This window comes from Puma concolor, chromosome A2 (genome assembly GCF_028749965.1).
Source record: "Puma concolor isolate L17-30 chromosome A2, mPumCon1.1.hap2, whole genome shotgun sequence".
In the NCBI taxonomy this organism is placed as follows: domain Eukaryota; kingdom Metazoa; phylum Chordata; class Mammalia; order Carnivora; family Felidae; genus Puma; species Puma concolor.
Window position 1 is genome coordinate 147,679,392 of NC_141668.1, and position 15,216 is coordinate 147,694,607.

Consider the following 15,216-nt stretch of genomic DNA (forward strand, 5'->3'; position numbering starts at 1 on the left):
GACTGTTAAGGAAAAGACCAGCTCTTTGCCATGCTGCAGAACTGTGCACACGTAAAGTAAAGAATGCTTCCCAATTGTTCAAGAAGTACTACACCAAAAAATAAACAGAAACGCATCTACACAGTCTTTTTATCAAGGAGGTTCCACTGAGCCTAGTCCAATCTGGAATGAAGAATTCTCAGGACATTGTAGAGAAACTTTTCTTCATTTGTATTCTAACACTGTTTGATTTAACAGAATCTAAGTCAGAGGTATGCATTGTACACATTTCTTCTCTATCCATCTTCTTGTTATGGTGTGAAGTTTTGTTAATAAGCCCGGGAAGAGAAAAGAGAAAAGGGAGAATTTAAAATGCAGTCAAAACCAAAGAGCTTGAACCCAAACACACTCATTTGATGTGGGTGTTTGTTTGCTGCTGAAGGATCAGAGAGGTGTCACATTTAAGCAAAGCTCCTAGATGCTTTAACTTCAGCAAGGAGGAAACAAATCCCAAACACAATCTTGAGGGTGGCCAGGTCCAGGCAGACAGCAGTCTGAGCATTTTCAGTTTCAACCATTTCCAAAAGGTGTCACTCTAAGGCAGCAGTGGGGAGGTGGGAAGGAGGTGGAGATAGAAATGTCAGATAAGAGTAATTGGAAAAATAAGATTAGGAGCCTCGTTTTAACAGCTCCTTTGCTCACAACATCACTGTCTGAGATGTTCTTGCTGTTGAGGAGAGAGGTTTCAGGTTTATCAGGGTGACCTCTGTGCCCAGAGGAGAGCTAGGCTAGGTCCTGACTATTCCCACAGGACCAATTCACATTCCAATTTGGCTATAACCTGGGATATGGGGATTTCATTGGCTCTGTGTTCTGGTGCAAACTGAGAACTACCATCTTCTTGCACTCAGGATGAGTGAAGACAGAAAGCCAGGATGGATGGTGAAGTCTAAGGCCGAAGAGCCTGTGTATTTTTAAAACATGGTTTAAAAACTTTAAAAATTACAAATCATTAACACAAAATAGACACTAACTCAATACTGACTTAAGATTTAAGAAAAAAAATTGTTTTATCAAAATATTTGAAGATCAGGTCTTGCCAAGCAGGCCTCATGAAAAGCACGAGATGTTGCCACGTGTCAGAAAGAGACACACAGAACCCAGAGTGGGGCTCTTGGCAGATAACTGAGAGAAAAGCTGGTTTTCAAATATTTAGTTAAACAACACAAATGTATGTGTAAGTCTAAGTCGACACATGTTAATGATTTAAGGTCTTAAACAGGTTTTTTATTTTATTGTTTTAAGACTCCACTGTTCACTTTAAAAGTTCCGACAGTTTCTCCAGAGCTGGGTGTAAGCACTGGACTCTAGAAATTCATTTAACGGCTTCATTATTCTTTTATTTTTAACTGTTTATTTATTTTTGAGAAAGAGAGAGAAAGAGAAAGAGAGAGGGAGAGAGAGATAGGGTGCGAGCAGGGGAGGAGCAGAGAGAGAGGGAGACACAGAATCCAATGAGGGTTCCAGGCTACGAGCTGTCAGCACAGAATCTGACGCGGAGCTCGAACTTGTGAACCATGAAATCATGACTTGAGCTGAAGTTGGACACTTAACCGACTGAGCCAGCCAGGTGCCCCGTGGCTTCATTATTCTTAAAGTGTACAGAGTTATGAATTATTTGAATACAATTGAATAGTCCTGGTAATTCAACAATTTTATAATCTGCCACATGGAATGACTAATAAAATCAGAAATGACACACAACTATATAAGTTTTTTTAAATTGGTGTGCCCCTGTGGCCTAGTAGACATCTAGCTTGAAGAAGCCTTTAATTATTGTTTTCTAGATTTGTAACACCAAGCTGATATATTTTAAAATGTAATCCTAGCTTTCTAGGTATAGGATCAGAATTTTGGTCTTGACGTATTTCGGGACTTTTTAGGAAATTGTTTTAAATTGGAACATCTTGAGACTTGCAAAAGACTTCTGAGGTTGCTGTGAATTCTGTTTTCATCGAAGGTGGCATTTTAGGAATTAAACAGCTTTCTAAAAAAAATGTTTCCCCCAGCAAATATTATGGTCTGGTGAATTACCAATAGATGTACTTCTAAAAGAAGCAAACGCTGTGTTAAGTCGAGACAAATGTGTTGTTTTCCTGCTGGGCTTCTCAAAAGTGGTTATTGATTCATAATCACTGTAATTCTCCAAGTAATAATTCCCTAATGAAGAGGACCACAAGGCCCCACAGCCTGGGCAACCAGCATTCATTTTTTCCTTCCTCTTCAACAAGCCACTCCCACTCGACTGATTTAGGGAGGCAGACCATGAGGCCTAGGGCAGGATTGGCTCTTGTTTTACTCTTGCTTATCACTCAGTACTTTTCTTTAATAGCTTTTTTTTTAAATCACAATTGTGATTAAATAGTTTTTTCATTTAAGCCTGCCTGCCAAACCAGACCGCTTCTGAGGGGGAGCCTGTCACAAGTGTCCAGCAGAGTGCCTGGCACATAGGAGACATCCAGTGAGGTGGTGGAAGGAAGGAGGGAGTATACATCTTCCAGGTCCCAGGGCAGAGCATGTGGACTACAGAGCAGGACAAAAGCCTGGCTTGCTTGTACCCCAGGTCAAAGCTTGGGACACTTTTATTGTGCCATCCTGAAACTCAGGTTTCTGGGTGCTCTTAGTGGCTGCCGGGGTTACAGTGAATGTGGGACCCCTTTGCATTCAAGATCTGGGTAACTGAATTCTCTCATCTCCATAGCAAACAGAAGGTGCTTGAGGCAGCAGAGAGCAAGACCTTGAAGGGTGTTTGGTGAGGATGATGGCAAGGGGACCACTGATTTATGGGGTAGGAAAGTATCAGGTTCGGACTTACACTTCATCCATCATTGCACTAAGTGAGTCAAAGGAGGGCATTTCAGAATTATGCCTTTGCATTCCCCTTCCTCCCATTCTGTAGGTATTTATTGAGTATGGATGCTAGTGTTGTGTCAGGGGCTGAAGGCACTTCCAAAGAAGACAGAGATGTGGTCTTTGCCCTCCAGGGGATTATGACCCAGTGGTAGCAATTAAGCATACACATGAAAAGTTGTGCAGAAATGTGAAGTGGTATTTGATTAGGTGGCATAAAGTCAAGTGTCGACAGTAAGAACTGGTATTTGGTACTTGGGTTGGACTAGGGACAATGGTAACTGTCATGTACTGGACATTTCCAGGGTGTCCAACACAGAGGGCTGGATGCTTTATGCTCTTGCCAATCCCGTGCAGTAGTTTCCATCTCCTTCCCATTTTATAGGGGAGGACCTGCAGATTTAGAGAGACGTCAGTAATATCCAGGGTATCTAGACTCGGCTGCACTTTGGAATTACTTTGAAATCATCTGCAACTTTAATAAAATATAAAGCCTGACTCCCATCCTCAAACACTGGGATTTAATGCAACCATGGCATCAGGATTTTTCACATCTTTCCAAAGGATTCTAATGTGCCACAAAGTTTAGGAAGCACTGAGTTAAGATTGGCCTCAGGTTGTAGAGATCCTATTGTGAAACCAAAGCTTTAACCAGGTATGTGCTTTTCAGAACTCCAGTTTTTAATTGCTGTATCCTGTGAAGTGACAGAACTTAAAAGATGGAAGATTTCAGTAACTGGAGCGGGTCAACATAGGGCAGTCCAGGGTTGTGCATGTGTGCGTGTGCATCTGTGTGTGTGTGTGTGTGTGTGTGTGTGTGTGTGTGTGTGTGTGTGTATGCGGTTGAGGGTAGGTGACAGGAAGCAAAAAATTTGAACTCAGTAATAATTAAACATAAAACGGGTTGAATCCTTACTAGGCACTGTATTAATAAGAGCTGACATTTCTATGACACCAAGTACTAGGCATTGTTCTTAGGGTATCACAAATGTTAACCCATTGAATCTTTATAAAAGTCCTGTGAGCTAAGGTCTGTTATTACCCTTACATCACAATTGAGGGACCTGAGGCCCACTGAACTTTCATAATTCAGAGTGACACAGATAGTGAGTGGTAAGCTATTTCCTGAATTCTGTTTCATTAACATTACTACCTCTTCTTTTAAGAATGTACTGGTTTCATATTTGCCATTGCCAGTGTCTGCACTAAGAACTTTACATTCATTGCTTCACTTAATACTTGTAGTAACTCTTATGAGAAATAATTTTGTTACAGATGAGAAAACTCAGACCCTTTCCCAAAGTTTTATGACTCATATATGGTAAAACACTATGTTTAGTACAGTCTGGCTTCATAATCATGCTTTTAATCATTCTCAGTATTTTAAAATACGTTAAACTTTTTTAAAAATTTTGAAATTAAATCCTGAGTGGAATTCTATATATAAAACAAATACAAGTAGAACGACTCCCTGTGAATGTGGGATGGTGGACAAAGATCCCTGCTAATTCACACTCCTCTTCCCATGCCATTGATCTGTTATCAGGCCACAGGTGCCCTTGGGAAACCCTGGGGCTCTAGGGAACACAATTTGAAGGCCACTACTGTGGGTAATTGGGAGCTCCTTGAGATGTTGGAGCCAGGCCAGTGATATTTTTGACAAAATATTGGTGGTTTAGGCATATTGTTTTGGCAGTAGGCATAAGTTGTGACAGTGAGTCCTGTGGGACATCTTTGAATCCCAGACCTAAGGGATCCAGTTAAAAGACACATTCAAACACACACAGTCAAAACAGCTGAAAAAAATCAAAAGGGTAGTCTAATTCTTCAATGTGTGTCTTTGGAAAACATTGAAGGGGCCCCAGGAATAACCCATAGTGACTTTTTCCTCCTTCCCTTTTTCTCTTCTTTGCAATTTCCTTATTTTGCCCTTAAAATAAACTTCTCTCTGTCCCAAGTCTCAAGGATCATTCTTCTTCTTTCCCCTCTGACTTCTTTCTCCCACTTTTTATTACATAGAGCACCGTAGCCTGTGCTTCAAAGTCCTGTACCTTTGTGCTCAGTTTCTCAAGTTTACTTTGCTACCCATTAGCTAATTCCACATCCTAAAATCCAGCAATGGACCTCACTGAGAGATATACTATGATGGGGGAGAAGCTGATCAAGCAAAGCCATGTCTTTATTTAGGGTAGGGGTAGAGACAAAGGCTAGGAACAGACACACATGCACACACACACACACACACACACACACACACACACACACATACACACACTCACGCAATTATTTTCAACCCCTCCAGAAATGTGGGAGGGGAAGAGGCCTGAGCTTGTGGCATCAGAAGTAATGATAAAAGGAAATGATAGATCCCAGAAGTGTTTCCAAAATAGAGCTATTAAGACTTGATAATAAATGGAAAATAAATGAAGAAAGAGAAGAAAGAAGCAAATGTAGTTCTGAGGTCTTAAACATGAGAGACTGAGAAAAGGTTAGGGTGTTGGACTTGTGGGTGTGTTAGGGAGTGGCAGGTTGGGAGGGCAGGAGTGGGTAATAAGGATTTGGTTTAGGCAGGTGTGCATAGGTCATGAGTTGGCTTTTGATCATAATGAATATAAAATGATGTTAGGACATTCAAATCAAAGTGATCAACAGGTGGTTAGGTATATGTAAAAGAGGTCAAGTGAGTAAAAGATAAAGTTTGGAAAGGTATCTGCATATAGGTGAGAGCTGTGGAGACAGACCTCAATTCTCCTCCTAAGAATCCACATGGGTGAAGAAAATGTCTCTAGTAATGAATAATAAGAGGAAGGATCCAATTATAGACTACAGGAAGATGAAGAATTTACAAAAGAAACATGGGAAGTAGGTTCCCAATCTAAAAGAGAGCTTCAGAGAACCCAAGGGAAGAGTTGGTTTGAAGAAAATGAGGGTGGATGTGACCCCTGTGTTTACAAGAGACTATTTAAAAAAAATTTTTATTTTATTTCATTTTTTATTTTTTTTAAATTTATATCCAAATTAGTTAGCATATAGTGAAACAATGATTTCAGGAGTAGATTCCTTAGTGCCCCTTACCCATTTAGCCCATCCCCTCTCCCACAACCCCTCCAGTAACCCTCAGTTTGTTCTCCATATTTATGAGTCTCTTCTGTTTTGTCCCCCTCCCTGTTTTTATGTTATTTTTGTTACCCTTCCCTTATGTTCATCTGTTTTGTCTCTTAAAGTCCTCATATGAGTGAAGTAATATGATTTTTGTCTTTCTCTGACTGATTAATTTCACTTAGCACAATACCCTCCAGTTCCATCCACATAGTTGCAAATGGCAAGATTTCATTCTTTTTTGATTGCTGAGTAATACTCCATTGTATATGTATACCACATTTTCTTTATCCATTTATCCAAAAATGGATGTTTGGGCTCTTTCCATACTTTGGCTATTGTTGATAGTGCTGCTATAAACATCGGGGTGCATGTGTACCTCCGAAATAGCACCAAAGGTTTCTATCTTGCTTGTATGATGTGGGTTGGCTTTGGGCTTCATTGTGGTTACTCAGGGACTCAGGCTGAAGGAGGCGTCATCTGAAACATGCTTCTATAGTCACAGAGAAAAGGGAAAATTGGGGTTGAGTACTAGCACTTAAATTTTTCCACCTGGAAATGACATTATTTTATTGGCCAAAGACCCATCCCAGTTAAAAGGGAGAGGGGAACATCCCCAAAGGCAAGGGAATTAAAAGCAAAAATGAACTGTTGGGACCTCATGAAGATAAAAAGCTTCTGCACAGCAAAGGAAACAATCAACAAAACTAAAAGGCAACCAATGGAATGGGAAAAGATATTTGCAAATGACATGTCGGACAAAGGGCTAGTATCCAAAATCTATAAAAAGCTCACCAAACTCCACACCCGAAAAACAAATAATCCAGTGAAGAAATGGGCAGAAAACATGAGTAGACACTTCTCTAAAGAAGACATCTGGATGGCCAACAAGCACATGAAAAGATGCTGAACGTCGCTCCTCATCAGGGAAATACAAATCAAAACCACACTCAGATATCACCTCACGCCAGTCAGAGTGGCAAAAATGAACAAATGAGGAGACTATAGATGCTGGAGAGGATGCAGAGAAACAGGAACCCTCTTGCACTGTTGGTGGGAATGCAAACTGGTGCAGCCACTCTGGAAAACAGCTGATGCATAGGGGCACTTGTACCCCAATGTTTATAGCAGCGCTTTCAACAATAGCCAAATTGTGGAAAAAGCCTAAATGTCCATCAACTGATGAATGGATAAAGAAATTGTGGTTTATATACACAATGGAGTACTACGTGGCAGTGAGAAAGAATGAAATATGGCCCTTTGTAGCAACGTGGATGGAACTGGAGAGTGTGATGCTAAGTGAAATAAGCCATACAGAGAAAGACAGATACCATATGTTTTCACTCTTATGTGGATCCTGAGAAACTTAACAGAAACCCATGGGGGAGGAGAAGGAAAAAAAAAAGAGGTTAGAGTGGGAGAGAGCCAAAGCATAAGAGACTCTTAAAAAACTGAGAACAAACTGAGGGTTGGTGGGGGGTGGGAGGGAGGGAAGGGTGGGTGATGGGTATTGAGGAGGGCATCTTTTGGGATGAGCACTGGGTGTTGTATGGAAACCAATTTGACAATAAATTTCATATATTAAAAAAAATTAAATTAAAATAAATTTTAAAAAAAAGGGAGAGGGGAGTGTGGCCCTACCATGTGCCCCAAAGAAGGAGAACTGGAATATGTGAGCCACAACAGGGAAAATATTTCTTTCTTTTTAAAGCTCCCGCTGTGGTAGCAAGGGAAATAGTTTGCAGAACTCCAGGCATTTAGGAGAGGAGGTATCATGGGCATCACCTAGGAAGCTGCAGCTCAAAGAATCAAGTGGTCATTTGTACAGAATCACAGGGAGAAACAGTGTCTGTGTGAAGACTAGAACTATGTACCTGACACCAGTAGCCCCAGTGGTCCTCAGTGTGCCATGCTCACTGGTCTGGGGTATGTGAATTTGGAGGAGTGGGAAACCTTGGCCTGGGAAACTGTTGGAGACTCTGGTGCAAGCTGTTGAGAATAGGAGTCTCACCTCACACTAGGAGTTATTGATGCTGGAAGCCAATGGCATCTCCATCAGTACAAATGCTGGACTGCATCTCTTAGGTGCCCATGTTTCTCTATGTGGTTATTGCTGAAATGGCCAGGGAAGTCTGCAAGTCATTACTTTAAGGTGTAATTGTTACAATTGGGTTAATATAAAATTAGCTGGGGCTGGCCCCAAATAGTATGGTAGCAGGTGAACTAAGAACTGGGAAACCCAGTTGAGTAGCTCTGTGTCTATGGATTGCAGACAGGTCAGCTTCAACTTCATGAGAGAGAGATTTAGCAAGTGAGAATCCTGGATACTCTCCCTGTTCTCTGGGATCGATAGTGCATTTGAATAGAGAGCAATTTATGAAAGGAAACAGGGACATGAAGACACAGGCTATCCCATAGAGGGTTAGACAGACTGAATATTTGTTGGTACTTGGAATGACCATAATTCTGATATTTTTTTACACTGCTATCAAAAATGGGGGCGGAGGGAAAGGAGGAAAAAAACCTGCTTCAGTCTCACCAAGCACTTCTTGATAGAAGGGCTGCTAGTCATATTTATAATATTCTATAAATTTATATGAGAAACAAATTATGATTGCTTTTTAAATTTTGTATGTTTCTAAAGTTAAATAATAATACTATTTATTCTACAATTAAGCAGGTGTAGTTCTGGGACTTTCATGGTTAATCCTCATATTCCTTGCTTTTTAAACTCTTTTTGGTTTTGGCTTTGATTTACATTCTATGGTTATCAAATTCCTCTTTTTATCAGGGAAAATGGAGGGTTTTCTGAATCTTAAAAGCATGTGATTTACCTTGGATGTGAAATATAATGCTTATTCTGAGTAAATTCCATGTAAAACTGAAGAAATTGTGTAGAAAGTCTTTATGAATTGGAACTTAACATGTCATTGACACATTTTGAAGGGCTTTCTGTTGACTTTAGTGATGGATGATCCCATTCTGCCAAGTTCAGCTGGAAGGAGGGTGGCTTAGAAACCCAAACATCAACTCTGGAATCTAGAAACTTCCTGGAACCATGGTTTTAAATCAGCAGGGTGGATGCGGCATGCATCTGTGCAAGGGATGGCATTTCACTGGCTTGCTCCACGGAAGTCTCTGGTGCAGAACCATAAACACCAGCCCTTTTTGTTGTGTGTTGGCTTTTAAAAGCCCCCAATGGCTTGGGGAGGATAAAGCCTTGCCTTGGGGCTCCCTGGTCCAATTTTTTGGGACCTGGCTAAAAATCCTGGATATTTGATAGTCTGGCTTATTTCTATGGTGTATTAGCACCCTATAAAAGTTACATGTCATTTATTTCAAGTTTAGAACCCTCTCAAACTTCAGGGGCAAATCAAACTTGAACCTTTTGTGGCTGGAATTCTGTTTACCTTTGGCCAAACCTTGCTTCCTGAAAGTGAGGCAGGGATGTGAGGTGAGAGGGGGCTCCTGAGGCCCCTTGGACATCAAATCGCTTTTGCCAAACAAGGTTTTGATAGGTTAAAACATGAATGAATCTGAAACACATAGATTAACTTCCTGTCAGAATACTCTGGGGCCTACACACAAAAGTATATTGTGCTGGGCAAATGCATTTTGAGCGTTGCCTTCCGCCAACTGTGAGGCAGTATCTGAGACTTTTGCCAAACACAGGTTGAAAATGGGTCAAGCCAGTTACCTTCTACTTCTAATAAATATATTAAATAGTTTCTATAAAGGTTATTGGACAATCCAATTGAAAGAGGACCTTGGAGAAATTTGCATATTTCTTGTGTTTGAAACATTTATTTTCAACCAGTGACAAAGAAAGAATGGGCTCTAAGTTACAGTACCTGTTCAAGAATGGCTATGATTCCTTTGTGTGTGTTGTCAGAATACAGACTTGCAAAGAAGGCCTTGTGCTTGAATGAAGGAGAAATAATGCACCATGTTCCCTGTACCTTTCAGATAGAGGAACTGATGAATGCATTGGAGAAGACCAGACAGGAACTAGATGCCACCAAGGCACGCCTAGCCTCTACACAGCAGTCCCTGGCTGAAAAAGAAGCCCATTTGGCTAACCTCCGAATAGAAAGGAGAAAACAACTGGAGGAGATCCTAGAGATGAAGTGAGTACCCATTTTTGTTTTCCTACATTCTCTTTCCTTAACTTTTCTTTCGGGATGAGGAAGGGAAGGCTAGAGAAGACGAAGAGAGAGCTTGAAGGAAGAATAATTTAGCCAACACTTGACTATTCATTTCTGTAACCATGCTTCTTATTCTTTCAATATAGCTTCCATGTCCCAATTTGCACATTCTTCATATTTGTTATTCAAAAAAAGTCCAGCATTAAATTTTGTGTGTCTGTGTTTTGAGGACTGCGCTGTTATTCTTAGATTTGTCTCAAAGGTTTGAGCTGGCTAAGAGACAGAGGCCTAGTTAAGCACAATAGTAATTTGAGTGCTGCTCAAAGTTAATTGGAAACCTTTCTGAGGAGGTATTTCCTAATTGTGACTATAACTTTGCTAATTATATTCTTTTCACATGTGTACAATGCATAGCTTGTGTTGGCTTTCATAGAGTCTCAAGGTTGGCACCTCTTTGTTTAGAAAGCAAGGACTCTGATTTGCTGGGCTGATAAAAATGCACTTGGAAATCCCCCTGCTACTTCCTCCTCCTCACCCGAGGGTAGGGTAGGTAAGGGGTAGGGGGACACTGGAACCAATCTTTCTTTGATTTAATCAATAAAGTGTGGCCTCCTGCTGAGCAGTGATCCTTCCTGTGGGCCTATGACACACCCATCTCTACCTAGCTCTTATTTCATTCTTACAATGAAATAATATCACCATGGAAGAACAGAGGAAAGAAAATTACTCAAAGGTTTTAGAAATAATCACTTGCTCTGGATCTGTTCCTAAAGAAGTAGGCAAGAAGCAGCATCTCTCTATAGGTTAAGATGAAATGATCACTAAGATATAATTTAAATTTAACTTCCTTCCACAGTAAGGGAAACATACATAATTATGGCATCTTAAGCCTGTAACATAGACTTTGAAATTGGTGGCTAGGTATAAAGCATGACCTTATCCTGACCCCACAAGTCTTACACATGGTTAACATTAAACACAGAAAGCTTAGATCATGGAAAATATGGAATGAAATATTTTGAAGGATTTAATAATGAGGACAAAACTTTTATTCCTTGTCAACTACCTCAGTTTCTCCAAGACCAAAGAATAAGTAGTTTTTTTCCTGTATAAACTCGCCTTTTTCCTAATAAAGTAATATGTGATAAAAATAGATATTATTATCCTCAGTTTAGAAGTAAGGGAACTGATATTTAGCGAGATTTCAAGTAATTTGCTTAAGGCCATCTGGCCAGGATTAAAACCACAATCTTCTACCTCAGGTTCCCTTTCTACTATCTTATTTTCTCATGGAGCTTATGTGAATTCCACCAAGCCTGGAACTTTCATCAGTTTGAGTCACTGTGGTTATCATACTGCCTAGAACAGTTCCTAGCATATGGTAAATGCTCAGTAATTGTTTATTGAATGAGTGAATAGATTAAAGGTGAAAAGTGGATTTTACATAGCTAAGAAGAAAAGTATTTTAAACATCTGTGACATTACTGGCTTGATCAATAATTTATTAACAATAACAGTACATTGATACCATCAGCCTTTATTCTTTTCCATTCACCAGTCCCACTTTCTGCCTCCTTGTATGTTGTGATGTATAAAGTTCAGCCTAGATTCTCTCATTGTTCTCCAGCTATTCTCAGATTAACTCTGTATCTCCTGGAGTGATTTATTATGCCTTTTGAAGGAGACTTCCATTACTTCCTGTTTATAAAAAGTTCTTATACTTTCAACGTTTCCAGAGAACAAATAATGGTGAAGCATCTTGGTTTGGCAATCATCAGACCTAGGTTGGAATCCTGTAGCTTCCACTTGGCGGCTGTATGGTTTAGGGGAAATGACCTTAACATTGCTGACCCTTCTGTTTCCTCCCATAATGACTTTCATGGAGTGGTTGAGAGGAGAGGCACTCAGGAGGGCTTGGCACATGGAAAATGATATATGTGTATAAATGACGCTATCAGCCAATGAAAATATGTCATTTGTTTAGTATACTTTGTGAAGAGTATCATTTATCTAAAATTTGGATTTATTTTTCTTAAACATATAAACCTTTTCCATGTGTATGTTTTCCCACTTAATTTCATGATTTCAGATAGCACCTAACTAAGACCTCTTTTGGTGAATTGCCACATTATTGCTCAAGTGCTTAATCTTCTGCCACTGCAAAATAAATACAGAATTCCTCTGTTAATTCCTTTGGTAAAAGTAACAAAGCCCTGCTTCATTAAGTCCAATATGGACCCTATTCACTATTTAACTGGCCCAGAAGCCCCACTTATGGGCTCTGTCCCGGGACTGTGGGGACACAGGTACAGGGTAGTTATATTGACCAACAACCCCAACTAGATTCATGAGCCTCCTGGGCTATTCAAGGCAACCAACTGGTTTGACCAATCTTGACTTTTTAAGCTGAGGTGACATGTTGGTTACTTGACATTAACTGAGTCAATGTAAGTTAGTGGAAACAAAAAGTTGGGTATATCCCTATCAATACTTACTGTCACTCTGTGTCAAGCATTGTTGGTTTTCTTTCAACTGGCAGGCATCATGTAAACAACTTTAGGTGAAGTATAACCATTTCCAAACCCTGGTTGGGAAGAGAGAGGCTATGTGGTGTTAGAGGACAGAGAGGTAGGGCTGTGAGTCAAGAGAAAGGAGATGAGCTCTATTAGCTCATCCATAACATTGCGAGATCACTCTCTGGTTACCTCAGTTTTGTCTTCAGTAACATAGAGGTGATAATAACTGCTTTGCCTACTCTATAGAATTGTTGTGCAGACAGGATTTTTTTTAAAAAAAGTACTGAAAGGAATATAAACCAGCATATGTGAAAGTGCTTTGAAACATAAAAGGGGCTTTTGAAATGAAAGGTGGTGTCTGTTAAATTCGTTGTAAAATCAAATGGCACAGAGTTTTAAAATTGGAAAGCAGCTGGGTTCAACCTCCCAGTGTGCATAAACCAGACTCCTGTCCACATAATCACTAATAGGGCATTCACCAGTCCCTGGTGAACACCATTTTCATTGGAAGCCATGAGCACATGTAGGTACCTCACTGGTTCTTATATGGAACTGAAATAGCTTTCCATGGAATCTTCCCACTTGGTTTGGTTTTTGTTCAGAGCTACACAGAATTCACCTAAGCCCCATAAATAGCAGAGACAGCATTTTAGATATTTCTTCTGGTAGTAGGATTCATTTTAGAAAAGAAAAATAAATATGAAGACAAAATAAAAAACAAAATCACCCATGATCCTACCATGCGGAGACAGACGCTGTGGCATTTGGTGTATCTTTACTTTTTAACAGAATTCAATTGTAATCTCATATTTTGTAAATCCTGCTTCTTTTGCTTACTGAGTGGTGAACAGCCTCTGTGTCACATAGAATTGTATTATTTTTAATTACTTAATATATTGTCACATAGGTTCACTTCTTTATTGGACATTTACCTTGGTTCCAATGTTTTGTCAATATAAAGAACGTTTTGTTTTGTTTTGTTTTGTTTTGTTTTTAATTTGTTTTAATGTTTATTCATTTTTGAGAGACAGAGTGCAAGTGGGGGAGGGTCAGAAAGACAGGGAGACACAGAGTCCGAAGCAGGCTCCAGGCTCTGAGCTGTCAGCACAGAGCCCGATGTGGGGCTTGAACTCATGAGCTGCGAGATCATGACCTGAACCAAAGTCTGACGCTCAACCAACTGAGCCACCCAGGAACCCCATAAAGAATGTTTTGATAAGTATTCTGCTCTTTTGTTTTGTTAACCTATTTTTAAGTAATTGTAGATTCGTATGCTGTTATAAGAAATCATTTTCCTCAGTGGTAACATCTTGCGTAATTATAGCACAATATCACACCAGGAAATACAATTTACCAACTTTATTAAGATTTCTCTGGTTTTACATGCACTCGTGTGTGTGTGTATCTAGTTATATGCAATTTCAACATGGATATAAATTTGTGTAGTCACTGGCACAGTCAAGATATAGAACTGTTCTATCACTGAAAAGATCCCTACCTTTTGATAGCTACACCCAGCTGTTTCATTTTTAAACAGGGTTTTGTTTTGTGTTATATAATTTTGGGACATGTGCCATACTGGTCTACATTTTTTCCCTCCCATTCTTCTTGGGCAGGGCAGGGGATTATCTTCCTAGTTTAAATTCAGACCAAAATTTAGAATGAGAAAACATTGCTTGATTCCTCTAATTTGAAGATTCTCATCAGTTGGTTTTATTTTATTTATAGTGGAATTTCTTTTTCATATTGGATATCTAGAACCTGTCATGTGGTAGGCATTTCATCAACTTTTGAGGATGAAAGGATGAATTAGCTCAAAAAATCATAAATATTCATTGAGCACCTACTATGTGGCAGGTACTATTCTAGGTGAACAAACAGAAAAATGTTTTACCTGATGAAGCTTACATTTTAGTGAAATGAATGAAGGAGATGAACAAACTCATAAATAAGCAAATAAATGAATAAATACATGAATAAAGTAGTTTCTTCTGTAAGAAATTTGGGATATCCTTAGAAAGCTATTTCCAAAGGTAAGGACCCTCATAGCTCTTTGGGGTAAAGATGGACATAGAAAATGCAGTGTACCTTCCTGTAGCCTGAGAACCCTTTTAGGAACCAAGGTCAGAGGAGAGCCTTTGACTGTATTTCATGTACGATTCTTTCCCCCCGCCTCCAACACTTCCCCATTTAGTTTGCTTTTTATTGGTTCCTATTCTAACTGCCAGTCATTATTCCCATACTGGAAGGAACTAACAGTCCCCAACACTGTATCTTAATAGAAGAACACAATATTCCCTTTCCCTTGTGTGTAAGATTATTCTTTTGCTTAAAAAATATCTAAAACCTCTTGCTAAAACATTTCCTAATGTTTCATCTTTGTTCAGTTTACTCCTATTTAAAAGGAATTTTATTAAAATAATATTAAGAACATCATTCTATATGTTTGGTTTTATTAATGCTGGTTAATAAGCTTATATTTCAGTAACCAAAGCTCAATTATTTAATTTGTGACAGGTGAATTTGATATCTGTAGCTAAAAGGAATTGAAGGCCATGAGATACGTA

At 39.4% G+C, this 15,216-nt stretch overlaps 1 protein-coding gene across 10 annotated transcripts in view; it reads left to right on the plus strand.

Annotated features, from left to right (window-relative positions):
• ERC2 (ELKS/RAB6-interacting/CAST family member 2) overlaps positions 1-15,216 on the plus strand; it is a 934,759-nt gene that overhangs the window by 560,846 nt on the left and 358,697 nt on the right. For all 10 annotated transcript variants that reach the window (XR_015248352.1, XR_015248351.1, XR_015248353.1 and 7 more), the window contains one exon: positions 9,955-10,115. Coding sequence is in view for 7 of the 10 variants with exons in the window: in XM_086697880.1 (XP_086554006.1) it covers positions 9,955-10,115 (161 nt within the window). In the remaining 3 variants the exon portion in view is untranslated. The remainder of the gene's footprint in view (positions 1-9,954; positions 10,116-15,216) is intronic.